General features: G+C 34.9%; 1 protein-coding gene across 9 annotated transcripts in view; it reads left to right on the top strand.

Annotated features, from left to right (window-relative positions):
* Positions 1-13,450, top strand: part of UPF2 (UPF2 regulator of nonsense mediated mRNA decay) — a 183,215-nt gene that overhangs the window by 108,349 nt on the left and 61,416 nt on the right. For 8 of the 9 annotated variants that reach the window (XM_016426030.2, XM_056799442.1, XM_007503954.3 and 5 more), the window contains one exon: positions 4,174-5,449. The exons of the other annotated variant lie outside the window; for it this stretch is intronic. In XM_016426030.2, coding sequence (XP_016281516.1) covers positions 4,174-4,183 — 10 coding nt within the window. In that variant the 3' untranslated portion in view covers positions 4,184-5,449. Of the gene's footprint in view, positions 1-4,173; positions 5,450-13,450 lie in introns of those variants that run through there. 9 annotated transcript variants of the gene reach the window in all.

Raw genomic sequence — 13,450 nt, 5'->3', positions numbered from 1 at the left:
CTCTTGGTTCTTCTACCTGTCTGGCTTCTCTTTTTCAGTCTACTTTGTTGGTCATCAACCATGATCCTTGCCCTAACTCTCTATCTTTAGCCTGCTTCTCTTTATGTATTCCTTCTTGGCCATCTTATTGGCTCCCATGGGTTCTGTTCTATGAATAATTCCAAGATATAGTTATCCAGGTCTACTCCTTCATCTGAGCTCTAGTCCCATACCACTAAGACACTTCAAACTGAATATCTTATAGACATTTCAGACTCAGCATATTCAAAACACACCTTATTATCTTTACTCTTAAACCGCTGTCTTCATAAGTTTCCTATTGATTTTTGATACCTTCATTCTTACATTCAACCAGATTAGCAATATAAGAGTTACCTTCAACTTTTAACTCTCCCCATAGCACTTCTCTGCTCCCTCATCAGTTGCTCGGTCTTGTCAATTTTTCCTTCATGACCTTTCTGGCAATCTCTTACCTTCTGTCTTGTTACATAACACTACCCTCATCACTTTTCACCTAAAATGCTTCAGTTTCCATATTAACCTTCCTCATATCTGCTTTCTCATCCAAACTTCACAGTACTGGCAAAATTTTTCTAAAGCAGAACTGACAACCTGTACAAAAGGCTGCAGTGCTTCCTATTGCCTCTAGGATCAAATATAACTGGTATCTGAAGACCTTTATAAGTTGGCTCTAGCCTGTTGTACCAGGCTTGTTACATATACTGTCTTTCATCTACTTTATGGTCCAGCCAGCCTGGCCTACTTCTACTTCCTTACCTTACTTACATATGATAATGTGTTTTCTGCTTCCATGCCTTTGGCATAGGTTATCCTGATACAATCATTGCCATCCTATTTCTGGAATGTACTCCTTTTCTGATCCATCTTCAGTTACTACCCCACCCTTGTCCTTCCCCCCAAAATTACTTTACTTTTACTTAGTATAATTTTTTGAAATCTGTGTGTGTGTGTGTGTGTGTGTGTGTGTGTGTGTGTGTGTGTGTGTGTGTGTTTCTTTGATAAACCAAAATCCCTCAAGGGTAGGGACTTTTTCATTTTGATCTTTGATTCTCTAGCACCTAACTCTTTATATGACATATAGTAGTTACTTAATAAATGCTTATTGTTGACCCTGATGTTTATAATCTGGTAGGGGAGAAAAGATTCATTTATCTATCTAATATAAATGTATGTATGTGTATATTGAGACACTAATTCTGTTTGTTATTCCTGTCCTCTTATAACTTTCCTTAGTTTATTAACAGTTTCCTAATTACCTTTCAGAACTCTCTTTTCACTTATTTTATCATTTCCTAGGCTTTGACATTATCCCCATGGCTTCTTGTGATCCTACAAGTTTAAACCTCTCCTTTTCCCTCTCTATATTTTGGGGAATCACAAGTGGAAAAAGTGATCTGCCTGAGTTATTGTAACTTCCTGTCTTTACTTTTCCATACTTCTTATGAATGGCACTCTGTTAAAGTGGGGTATTCTCTAAGGATAGATCTTTCAGACTGAATTTCCATGTTGTAAAAGAGATTTAAACTTTTGGCATTTGATCTATATCCATAAATTTATCCATCTGTTGAAAGGCAAAGTATGAAGATAATTTTAAAAGGATGATGTTTCAGATTTGCTGACAATATACTTATCAGATAAATTGCATTAAAATCTCAGTATTCTTATCACTAGAAAAAGTGGGCTAATTCTTTCATGCCTTCCTCTTATTTGATATAGTAGTAGAGGGCCATAAGATAGTGATCAGGATGGATAATCATCTCAAGGTATACTGCAAAGATTTTATAAGATTAGTTAAATGAAATGTCAGCCTATTATGTTTCTAGAAGTATATGACTTATCATTGGTCAGCAAATTAATCTCAGTCCTGTCATTCTATCTTGGTTGTTGTGAAAGCTAGTTCCTCTTTTTGAGTTGCTTTTAGAATTTTGAGTTGTTTTAGAATGCAAAACCTCTCTAGAGGTGCAAAACATACATTCAGAAGAACCTGAAAGTGGGCAAAAAGAGAGAATAGTGTTAAGCATGAATCTTGAAACTTTTTGAGTGATAAATATTTCTTTATTTTGTTTTAAATCTAATAACCTGAAAGTACAGAACCGCATGAAATGTTTCTCCTAATATTTTGATGGCTTTTTTTTTCTTCATTGTGATCTTGCCTTTTTGTAAATAGAACTGTCACTTACATGTGCCAGGAATATTGTGGACATGCTACAGCATTCTGTTTTTATACAAAGAGTACTTGAGAGGAGAAACTGAGAAATTGCAATTCTGTTTCATTTTATATTTTTCTAGCATCAAAACCAGATTTTAATGTTAGCAACATGTAAATATAAATAAGGAGAAATATACTTAGAAACAAATTATATTAGTATCATGTAACAATATAATACTTTAAAGGCTTCATGACTGTAGGTTTTCATTAACTTGTATTAGGGACATGAATTACAAGTGCAAAGGTTTTCCATGTTTTATAATTAATCATCTTTAAAGTTTGTATAAATTAAGATAATTGATTTTGTCATTGGCTGTATCAAGTGTGGGGTGTTTAGTTACAGTGATAAACAAAGGGTAGTCCCTTTGGTCTAGTGATTTCTTTGTTTATAGAACTTGTCCATCTCTTGATCCCAGACTATGAATAATCTTCCCATTTTAAAAAATAATTTTCAGTCCTTGAAACTCCATTGGATGTTGTTGTATTTCCACCATCTAGCTAACTGTTCCTGTAGCTTTAGAGGTGAAAGCTATTCCTTGTTGAGATAGTATAAAATGAATGTACTGAGCTGGGACTAGTTTATCTGTGACTTGAACTGGCATAGCTACAGCATCCCTCTGAGACACAGGTTTTTCTAATGACCTGAGCAATCTCCTCTTTGTGCTCTCTTTCTCTGCCTTTTGGTGATCTTATCTGCTTCCATGGGTCCTCAATGCCAAGAGTTTGTAAACATCTCAACTTTCTTCCCAATTTCTTCCTTCTTTCTGACTCTACCTTCCCATCTCCAAATACCTGCTGGACTTCTCCAGACAAATATTCTCCTAGAATCTCAAATTCAACATATCCAAAAGTAACTTTGTCATCTTTCCCAAAATATGCTCTTCTTTCCTATTTCCCCATTTTTATAACTGACACCTCTTTCCAGTTGCTCAGATTTCATCTATGTTTATAATCACCTGCCAAGTCCTATAAGGCTTGCCTTCATAATATCTCTTGCATCTGTCACCTCTCTTCTTACATTAAGGCTTTATCTCTGCTTTTCTTTACTATTGTAATAGTCTTTTTAATTGCACTCTTTTCCTCAAATTTCTTTTTCACACAGCTTCCAAAATAATACTCTGGAGGCATAAGTCTGATATTTCTCTATTTCACTCAAAAGACTTACATAGATTCCTGTTTCCTTTAGGATAAATTATATACTCCTCCGTCTTGCAGTGAAGGCCATCCACAATCCATTCTTCAGCCTAACTTTTCGAACTTATTTGACAAACTATGCCAGCCAAATGAGACACCCTTCATTCAGTATTGGCCTTTAATTCCATGCATTTATGTAGGCTGGAATGCACTCACTCTTATCTTTTTTCAAGTATCAGGTGCCACTTTTTGTATCACCTTCTTTGACCACTCCCAAGCTGAAACTGTTTTCTTCCTTCTCAAATATTCCTAGAGCAATTATTCCACTTATTCCAGTTATCTTGACCTATCTAGGGGGGAAGGCTGTTATGCTTTTTTCTCCTGTAGGACATTGTAAGGGGACATTCTTTCTACTTAGTCAGACTATACAAGAGGTATAAGAATCTGAATGAATGCACTTTACATATTTACATCTTATTCTTTATGTTCCTTGCTAATGTAACTTCCTGTTCAAGGTACAAACCCTGCATTCAAAATATCTTAGAAATTAGTCGCCATAAAAGAAAAAAATAGATCCAGAAAGTCATCCATCTACTGCCTATAAAATTGATCTTTCCATGGTACTACTTGCTACCTATTTTTTTTTTTAGATTGGCAGAGAGGTTGTATACTTTGTAATAGGATTGATCTATTTGGAGAAGCTACATCTATTACATAATCACTGTAGCAAGAGCACTGTTTCTCTCTTTGGCAGTAGTTCTAGTTCTACAATAATTCAATATTTAAAATTGCCTTCTTTATACCTTTAGGAGACGTTGATCCAGCAGCAAGTGTCATTTCATTAGGTCCTGTATCTCTGATGTTGTGGATAGTGGAGTCCTCCAGCAGTTGAATGAGAGCAGTGGACACATCTCAGCATGTCGGGCTAGAGAGTTGCGAATCTAAACCTGGGGCAGGCTGGGGCCATGAGGCAGAAACACCAGCCTCCACTAACACCGGAACAAGCTGAAGCTTCCAGTTATGGCATAAAAGGCCTTTTGTTATGGGAACCACGCGAGGGTTAATCTTCTCATGAGAATGGAGGTAAAGAAATGAGATGGTTAACTTTACTACTGAGCAGTTACACCAAGAACAACTGTCAATGAGATGGATTGTGCCGGAGCAGAAAAGGTTTTGATGGTAACAGTATGGGGGATAAAAGAACTTAAGTTTTAAACTTGATGTGAGTTACATTGTCTCTGAATTGAACATCCTGTGTTGGAAGAAGATACATTTGGGGGCTCCAAGACTACAGTAGAAAAGTATAGAGCAAGCAGTAAAATCTTCTAGTCAAACCTTACATGCAGGACAACAAAATGATGAAAGATATCCAAACACCAGATACTCCACCAGGAAGGCTTTCATTTTAGAATTTGTATGAAGGAGCAAAGGATGGGAGAGAGAAATCAATTTTATCCATCAGAGCCAGTGAGATAAAATTGTCTATTAAGATAAAAGGAAAAAAAAAAGACTATTACTATACAGAGAATGTTGATCCAGATCACTTAGAAAAAGTCTGATACCAGCTTAAGAACAGGGATAAAGTCAAGCCCATTGTAAGTATCATTGAAAACCAAAATGTGCCAGTCAGCATGTCATAGAAAAAGACCAAAGGGCAACAAGAAATGGATCAGAAAATTTTGTTGGCCTTTATGGGTTTACAGCCTCTGTCTCTAAACAAAGTATGGAAACAAGTAGAGCTTTTATTTTGCTTTTTTTCCCCCCCTAAGTAGAAAGGAGGTTTCTTGGTCCGTTTCTGACAATCTGTTGTTTATTAGGATAGTTGTGTCTTTTGTTTGCTTTCTAGTAGGCATAGTACATTTAGTTAAAGATTACATCTGTATGCTACTACTTGATTAAATCTTTTTTTCCCTAGCCATTTTCTTTTTTTCCCCCTTTTACCACTGTTTCAGTTTCTGCATGTAGAATTAAATAAGAAACAAAACTTGTAAAGTTGTAACATTTCACATGGAAATGCTGCCCGATCTTCACCAGCTTCAAAAATCTGACCTTTGCCGATGCTGCAATAAAGTGTTGTAATTTAGATTGCTGTGTATTTCTTTTTTTTTTTTATAAACCCAATAAATGATAAAATCATTCTCTACTGGGACCAGCTTTGTGCTTTGTGAAGTATATGCCCTCTTCTTTGGGGATATAGACTTCATTTCACTTCTTCATATGTTGCCTTATTTGTTTTCTTAAGTACCTAAATCAGGGTTTTGAGCACACCACCTTTATCCATGTGAAACCTAGGCTGGGATGAAAGTTGTCTACAGGAATTAGGTATGTATGAGCAGTGATAGTAAAGATAAATCCATTTAAACTGGGTGGCTGAAAAGAATGAGAGTGAAATGTATACTTTGGATCACTTTCTTTCTGTTAGGCAGGTCCCAAAGGCTAAATTAGACAACTCTAAAGCAACTAGTGTCATTACTGTCATTAGAATTTTAAAATTTCAGCCCTTTTCAGAAGATTGTGGAAATAGGGATTTTCAAAGTTTTGCAAGGGATCAACTTTTCCCCTTTTCTAAATATATGGCTAAAAATAGATTCTAGGCTTGACTATGAGATATCTCTGTCTTTGTAAGATAATCTTTGGTGTGTTATAAGCTTCCTAAATGACAAACTCTTTATATATAGTTCTACTGAATTATTTTGAGAAGTTTAGACATATACTAATTTTGTATTGCTTAATTTGCTTGTCATACCTTTTTGCTATTGCCATTTATCTCTCTTCCCTTTCACCACTATAAATGTCTTATGTTTCTGCAGTGCCTACTTTCTTATGACCTAATAATTTGTTAACCCTTTGCTATTCTGTCTCCTCATTGCATGCCTCTGCTGAAATGTCACTTTCTGAGGTTTCCTGTAATTTTTTAAACTGCTAAATGGTCTAATATTAATCCTATTCTTACTCTTTAGTTTTTGATGTTGTTGACCACTTGTTGGAAATTTCTTCCTCTGTCAGCTCTCTTCTAGTACTGTTACCTTTTGGACCTTACTCATTGAACCCCTGTGTGTGTCTCCTAAGGCTCTATCCCTGGACTGTCTTTTTTCTCTTTACCCTCTCTCTTTATAATCTCTCTAGATCCCATGAGTGCAATTATCTCTACAGAAATGCCGAATCTATATGTCTGGTCTTAAATTCTCTCTTCAACTCTAGGCCCACATTACCAACTACCTATTGATCCTCTCTACCTGGATGTCCCATCAGCATCTCAAAACATTTAAAACAGAATTCATCATCTTTATCCCTTGTCTCACCTGTCTTCTAAAGTACTTCTTTTCTATTGACAGTACTTCCAGTTTTCCAGCTTCCCAAGTTTTAGGACACTGATTCTTCCTTTTCCCTCACATCAGTCTGCTGTCAACTATTGGCAATTATACCCCCACATCTCTTAGATCCATCTTCTCATCCTCACTTTAGATTGGGACCCCCCCCCTCCCCCTGGCTATCTGGAATAACCAGATAGCCTCCTCTTTGGTCTCTTAGCTTCTCTTCCTTCTTTACTTCATCTTCCAGACACCTGCCAAAGGGATATTCCTAGAACACAATTCTCTTGCCATCCCTCTCCTAAAAAAAATCTTCTATGGCTCTTTATTTCCTCTAGCAAAAAATCTCAACTTCTTCACCTCTCTTCCTTAGTCTAGCAGCAAATAACTTTTCCAGACATTTCGCATTACTGCCTTTCAATATAACAGCCAAACTGGCCTACTGGCTCTTCTCCAAACTCAGCATATTCCATCTTGAACCTCTGAGCCTTTGCATAGATGATAACTCTCCCATAGCATACAGCCTATCCTGATGTCCACCTCTTATAATCCTTCCTTTTTCTTCAAGCCTCCTCTCCTCATCCCCTCAATTTGTTAATATAATCCTCTTAATTTCATCTTGTATGTACTGATGTGTACATATATTTTCCCAATAGAATGTAAGCTCCTCAAGGGCAGGGGCTTTTTTTCCCCTTTATATTTTTAAGACCTAGGATTTAGTGGTAACTTAATAAATGTTTGTTGAATCCAGTTGAATTTTAGACTTAATAATCCCTATTTTAAAGTTGATGGGGAGCAAATTTCTTGCCTCCAATTTCCTTCTCAAATAAAAGCATAATTATTTTAATCTGCTCTGTTAAATAGCTACTATCCCAAAAGGAAAACTTATTTTGTAGCCAGGTAGCCTGAAGCCTATATTAGATGGGGAAAATAAGACCTTATATTGCATTAATATCTTTTGTTTGCAAAACATAAATGAAGAAGACTTCAGAAAGTATGAAATCTTCTTTAACCACAAATAATACTCTTTTACATTTGGATAGCCCTTCATAGTCTTTAAAATGCCTTCAACCAAAATATTTTTTTGTTTGTCTTGATAGGTTTTTGAGGTTTGGTCAAGCAGTCATGCTCCTCCCATCCCCCCACCCCAATCCCCTTTTACACATAAAAGAACCAAGGTACATCAGTGTTGTATGGAGGCAGGAGCAGAACTTGGGTCTTCTGACTCCTAATAGTATCTTTATGTATATACTGCCTCTTAGAGATAAATAACAAAAGTAAAATAAAGGCAAGATAATGTATGATAATTTATAGGCATATTTTGTATCACCTAATTAAAAACAATATTTGTAATTATTTTCTTCAGTTTTAGGATTACATAGGATTATGCTGCTATAAGCATACAAAATGCTTGTAACATAATGCTTATAAATATATGCTGTTATAAGCATACAAAATAAAATAGTTTGTTTTAATGACTTGGCAAAAGAGTTTTCATTCCTGAACTTTCCCAAATTAATTCATTTTACTAATAAAAGAATCCCATAAGCCCTCAGCTTAAAGCCCTTTGAGTATGTGCCTGTGCATGTCTAGAATGGTAACACTTTGCCTATAGAACATAGTTAGCCAGGAAATAAATAAAATTAGTCCCAACCAAAATAATTGTTTAACTCTTCAACAGCCTACAAATAGAAGAGACATGCTAGATCTTCACTTGGATGATATTTTACAAACACGATTCTAAACTAGGTTAACTGTTTTCTAAACCCACTGCAGAAAAGAAGGTTAAGCAAAACCACTTGGGCAGGTATGTTGGAAATAATTAAAAATGATAGTTGACGAGGAAGGGGATAGAAAACCATGCCAAAAAGCTTAAAAATTAGTACAACAATTTCAGGTCAATTAGCGTAGAAACAAAGAACCTTTTCACACTTAAACAATCAATCTTAAGGTTAGCTATGATTTATAATAGTATGATAATTGATGTTCTTACTGGAGATACTGAGTCAAAGAGAAAAGTTTCACTTGCATTCTTTAGGAGCAAATAGGGAAATGTGTAACATGTCCATCCTGTGATTAATGTATGAAAATACATGTATGATGTATGGTTTCTGAATAGGACAAGCCTTCATGGAAAAACTACCTATCTATTTGGTTCCATGGGGATGAGAATGGAGAATTGAAATTTTTAAAAAAAGATGAAATAGAAGGAGGTAGCAGGTGTTTCCTTTGTGAAATGGGATTTAGGCATCTCACCTAAAAATCTTTCTCACTCATTAAATTTTTGATCCACTAATAGCCTTTTCCAATTGATTTTTTACTTTCCCTTCAATGGTTTACTGTAGTCACCACTATAGGCCAAAGGTTTCTTGTAGCCCTTAGTGCAAACTGATATCTAATTTTCCTCTATATCTTAGAATCCAGCACAGTATCATACCCATATGGGCTATACATCAGTGCTACTTCATGCTGGCATAATCTTCTTGACATAATAATATTAATTTAGGTTAACCACAGAAGGAAACCACAGAAGGAAAGCTTATTTGATAAGGATTACTAGAAAAAATTGGAAGCAATTTGGCAAACTCCCATTTTAGACCAATAGCTTAACAACTTGAACCACAATTTGTTCCAAAATGGATAAACAACTCAAATGTAAAGATCATACAGGATCTAGAGGGCATCTCGTGCAGCCTCTTTATTTTAAATATGAGGAAACAGGCCCAATGCAACTAAATAGCTTGTCCTGTGTTACACAGGTAAAATATCTGGCAAAGGATTCAATCCTTTTTTCTGTAATACCGGGAAGCCTTTTATGATTGCATTATTAAATAATAGAGGAGGAGGGGCCTTGCACAACTGTGGCTAGGAGAAGAGTTTATAACCAAACAAGTAATAGAGATGATACCAAAAGATAAAATAGATAATTGATATAAAATCATAAGGTTTTACATGTACAAAATCCATTTCGTATAAGGGAAGCCCCAAGTGAGGAGAAACCTTTTTTTTCTCATTAAGCATTTGTAATAAAAAACTTGATAGTTGAGATTCATAGAAGCTTCTTGGTGCTATGGAAAGGACCTTGGATTTAGAATTAGAGGGTCTGGGTTCACATTCTAGCTTTGTTATTAGCGGGATGATGATGAGCAAATCACAATTTTGTTTGCCTCATTTTCTTCTTCTGTGAGATGATTAGTTTATTCTGAATGACTTCCAAGGTACCTTGAAGCTCTCCATAAATACAGATATATTGATACAGATAGAAAAATATAGATATCTATTAATTCATAATATCATGTGGTCATATAGATGTATGTATATCCTGTAAAAAAGTAAACATATATAAGGATTCCATAGGACAAATTAAAATACCAACAACCACAGAATAAACCTGCTGTCAATTACTAATAATAAGATATATGTTATGATAAAGCAACTGAGATTTCAGTTTACTAGACAAATGGTAAAATACAAAAATATTTAATGAATGCCTGTCTATGAAAAAGACAGGCACACTAATATTTTACTGTTGCAGGGGAACTGTGATTTGTTCCATCCTGGAAAGTAATTTTGGAATGTGAAATAAAAATTATCAAAGTTTTCAAATCCTGATACAGAGATTCCACAGCTACACATATGCCCAAAAGAGGTCAAAATCAGAAAGAACATTTAATGAATGCAACATATTCATAGTAATTCTTTTTTTTGTGTTAGTAACAATGGTTTCCTATTAATTGGGAAATGACTGAACAAATTGTGGCATGTTAGCACAAAAGAATATTGTTCTTTAAGAAATGGTGAATATGAGAAACTCGGAACCATGGAAAGACTTGAGCAAAGGGAAGAAGACATCTAGGAGAACTATACATAAGGCTACCGAAATATAAATAATCTAAAAGACATTAGAATTAAGATTGGATGTGATATCAAATTTTGGGTTTAGAGGCAAAATTAGGAAACAGATTCCTCTTATTGAAAGATGTGGATTTCTTTTGCTTTGTGTTTTACTTGTAAAGGGAAGATAGAGCTGAGAAATATAATAAAGACAAAAGTATCAATCAGATTAAAAATTAAAGGGCTAAATAAATGTACTTTAAATGTCATTTCCAATGCTGATATTAATATTTTAATAGAATATTTAAAGTGAAAATCTCAAGTGACGCAGTCACTTGTTGGAACGGAACTTAGAGGTCATCCAGTTCAAAAAAAAAAATCTTCATTTCACTGATGACGAAACTGAGGCCCAGGGAAGGTAAAATGACTTGTTCAAGTAAGTGGCAGAGCTGGGATTCAGATACAGGGCCTCTTCACTCCAAATACACCACTCTGTTAGAATACCTCATTTTTGTATACTTGTGAGATGAACCTGGAGTATTATAAAGGCCGTGCTAACATCTTTGATGCCAGAAAGTAATCAAGTATGGTCCTAGCAACAAATTAAGTCTGCTAAATGAGGACTAGAGTAATTTTGTAAGAAAAGACGTTACAGTAAGCTTGTCCTTGGCAGTGAATTTTTTTGTTCACAGTAATGCTTGAAACAAATAAAAAAAGGTCAAAATATGTGCTTTCCTTTCCCTCCTGCAGTGACTGTAGCAACACAGCAGAAAAGGGAAAAGTGCAATTGAAATGATAATTTCTAAACTTTCTATAAACATTAACTGTTGATGTTTTAAATATGAATTATTTGTCCAGTGATTAACTAAGAATACATACTACTCAAGGAACTCATCATGTGAATATTGACATTCTCATTATAAACAAAGCCATATGACAGATAAGTATGGCCCACAGGTTCTTGATGAGGAGGCAAAGAAGCTGGTAAGCTTCATTTTATCATGTATCCAAAGGCATAGGAAAATATTTCATGAAACACTTGTTATATCCAGTTGTAATGGTTATAAGGAGCATGATCAAAATCAGTATGATTATTAGCAAGGAAGATCCTGATTTACAAAAATATTAATATCAGCATTTTTGTGTGAAAGTGTCCAAACCAAAAGACTTCCAACACCATCTCTGTCATGCTTCCTTTCCATATTATTTATGATTTTATTAATATCCCCCCAGTTTAAACATACATACACACAACCGAGAACATATTAGCAATTACTCACCCACATGTGTAATTTGTCAGGTTATGGTTTCCCCTTTCACCAGAGATCTTCAAGCAAATGTAAGATGACTATATGGGTAAGTTGCAGAGGGGATTATATATATAATCACTGAATCTTAAAGTTGGAAGGGAATTCAGAGTCCATCTAGTATCTTTTCATACATCACCAACAAATGATCATCAAGCCTTCTTATGAAGTCTTCAAAAAAGGAGTAGTTTAATGCAAGGCAATTCATTCCATTTTTGGATGATTTTTAATTGTTAGAAGGTTTTCCCCTATATTAAAAAAAATTCTGCCTCTGCATCTTCTACCATTGTTCTTAATTCCTCCTAGAGCCAAGCAGAATTCGTTTAAGGGCTTCCATGTAACAACTTTTAAATATTTGAAGTCTATTGATTCCTATTCCTTGTCTTGCCTTCTCCAAGTCTTCTTTTCTCTAGACTGTCTCTAGTTTTTTGCAACCAAACCTCATATGTCATGAGGTCCTACCATCCTGTGACTTTTCCCTTTATGATCTCTAGCTTGCCCATGTCCTTTTTAAAATGCAATGCTCAGAACTAAACAAACTACTATAGATGCAGTCTGATGGAGACAAAGTACAGACAAACTATCACCTTTTTCATTCTGGATTCTACAATTCTTAAGGCAACTCAAGATCACATTTTTTTGGTTACTAGTTTGAGTTGTTTAATACTGTGGAATGTTAAGAGCAGGGACTTTTATTTTTGTCTTTTGCATCTAAAGCACTCAGCAAGTGCTTGACACATAACAGGCATGTATTTAATGCTGAAATGAGGCATCTAGGGTTGGGAAAACTAGGATTCAAATTCTGCCTCAGAAACTAACTGCTGTGTGATCCTTGATAGGTTACTTAATTCTTCTGAGGCTCAATTCCTTATCCATAAAATTGGTAAAAATAATAATATGTGTCTCACAGGATTGTTATGAATCTCAATTGAGAATGTATATAAAAATTTGTAAACCTTCAAAAGCTATGTAAATGTGAGTCATTATTGTTAATATTGTGCAGCTAAGTGGTACAGTGGAGTACTACACTTAGAGTTAGGAAGACCTTTGTTCAAAGTTCAGGCTCAGATTCTATCTGTGTAATTGTGGAAAAGTCTTGTGACTTCTTTCATTAGCAGTTTCTTTATCTGTAAAATGGGAATAATGATAACATCTATCTCGGACTTATGAGAATTAAATGGTAACATTTAAAGTGCTTTGTAAACCATGAAGGAGTATATAAATTATTGCTATCGTTTTATTATTCTGTGATGTTTATGGGAACATCTTTCAGATAAACTGTCATCTTTGCTAATTTGTTGGGTGTAAAGTGAAGCATCATTGTTTTAATTTGCATATGTTTATTCCTATTTATCATATATGAAATACATATTTTATCCTTATTTGATAGTGATTTGAACATGATTTCATATAATCATTGATATTTTGTCACTCATTTAGAAAACTGATTTCTAATTGGAGGGGGAATAGCTCTTGGCTATATATTTGTGTACTCTATAGCTTGGATATCAGACTTTTCTAGTGACATTTGATGCAAAGATTTTTTAGGGGAATCCTTTCTTACTCCCCATAGTTTTTAATATTCTCTCTCTCTCTCTCCCTTCCTCTCTCCCTCCCTCACTCCCTTTCTCTCC

The sequence above is a fragment of the Monodelphis domestica genome, chromosome 5, assembly GCF_027887165.1.
Source record: "Monodelphis domestica isolate mMonDom1 chromosome 5, mMonDom1.pri, whole genome shotgun sequence".
Lineage (NCBI taxonomy): Eukaryota > Metazoa > Chordata > Mammalia > Didelphimorphia > Didelphidae > Monodelphis > Monodelphis domestica.
Note: the sequence above shows the minus strand (reverse complement) of the source record. Positions and strands in the feature narration are given on the sequence as shown.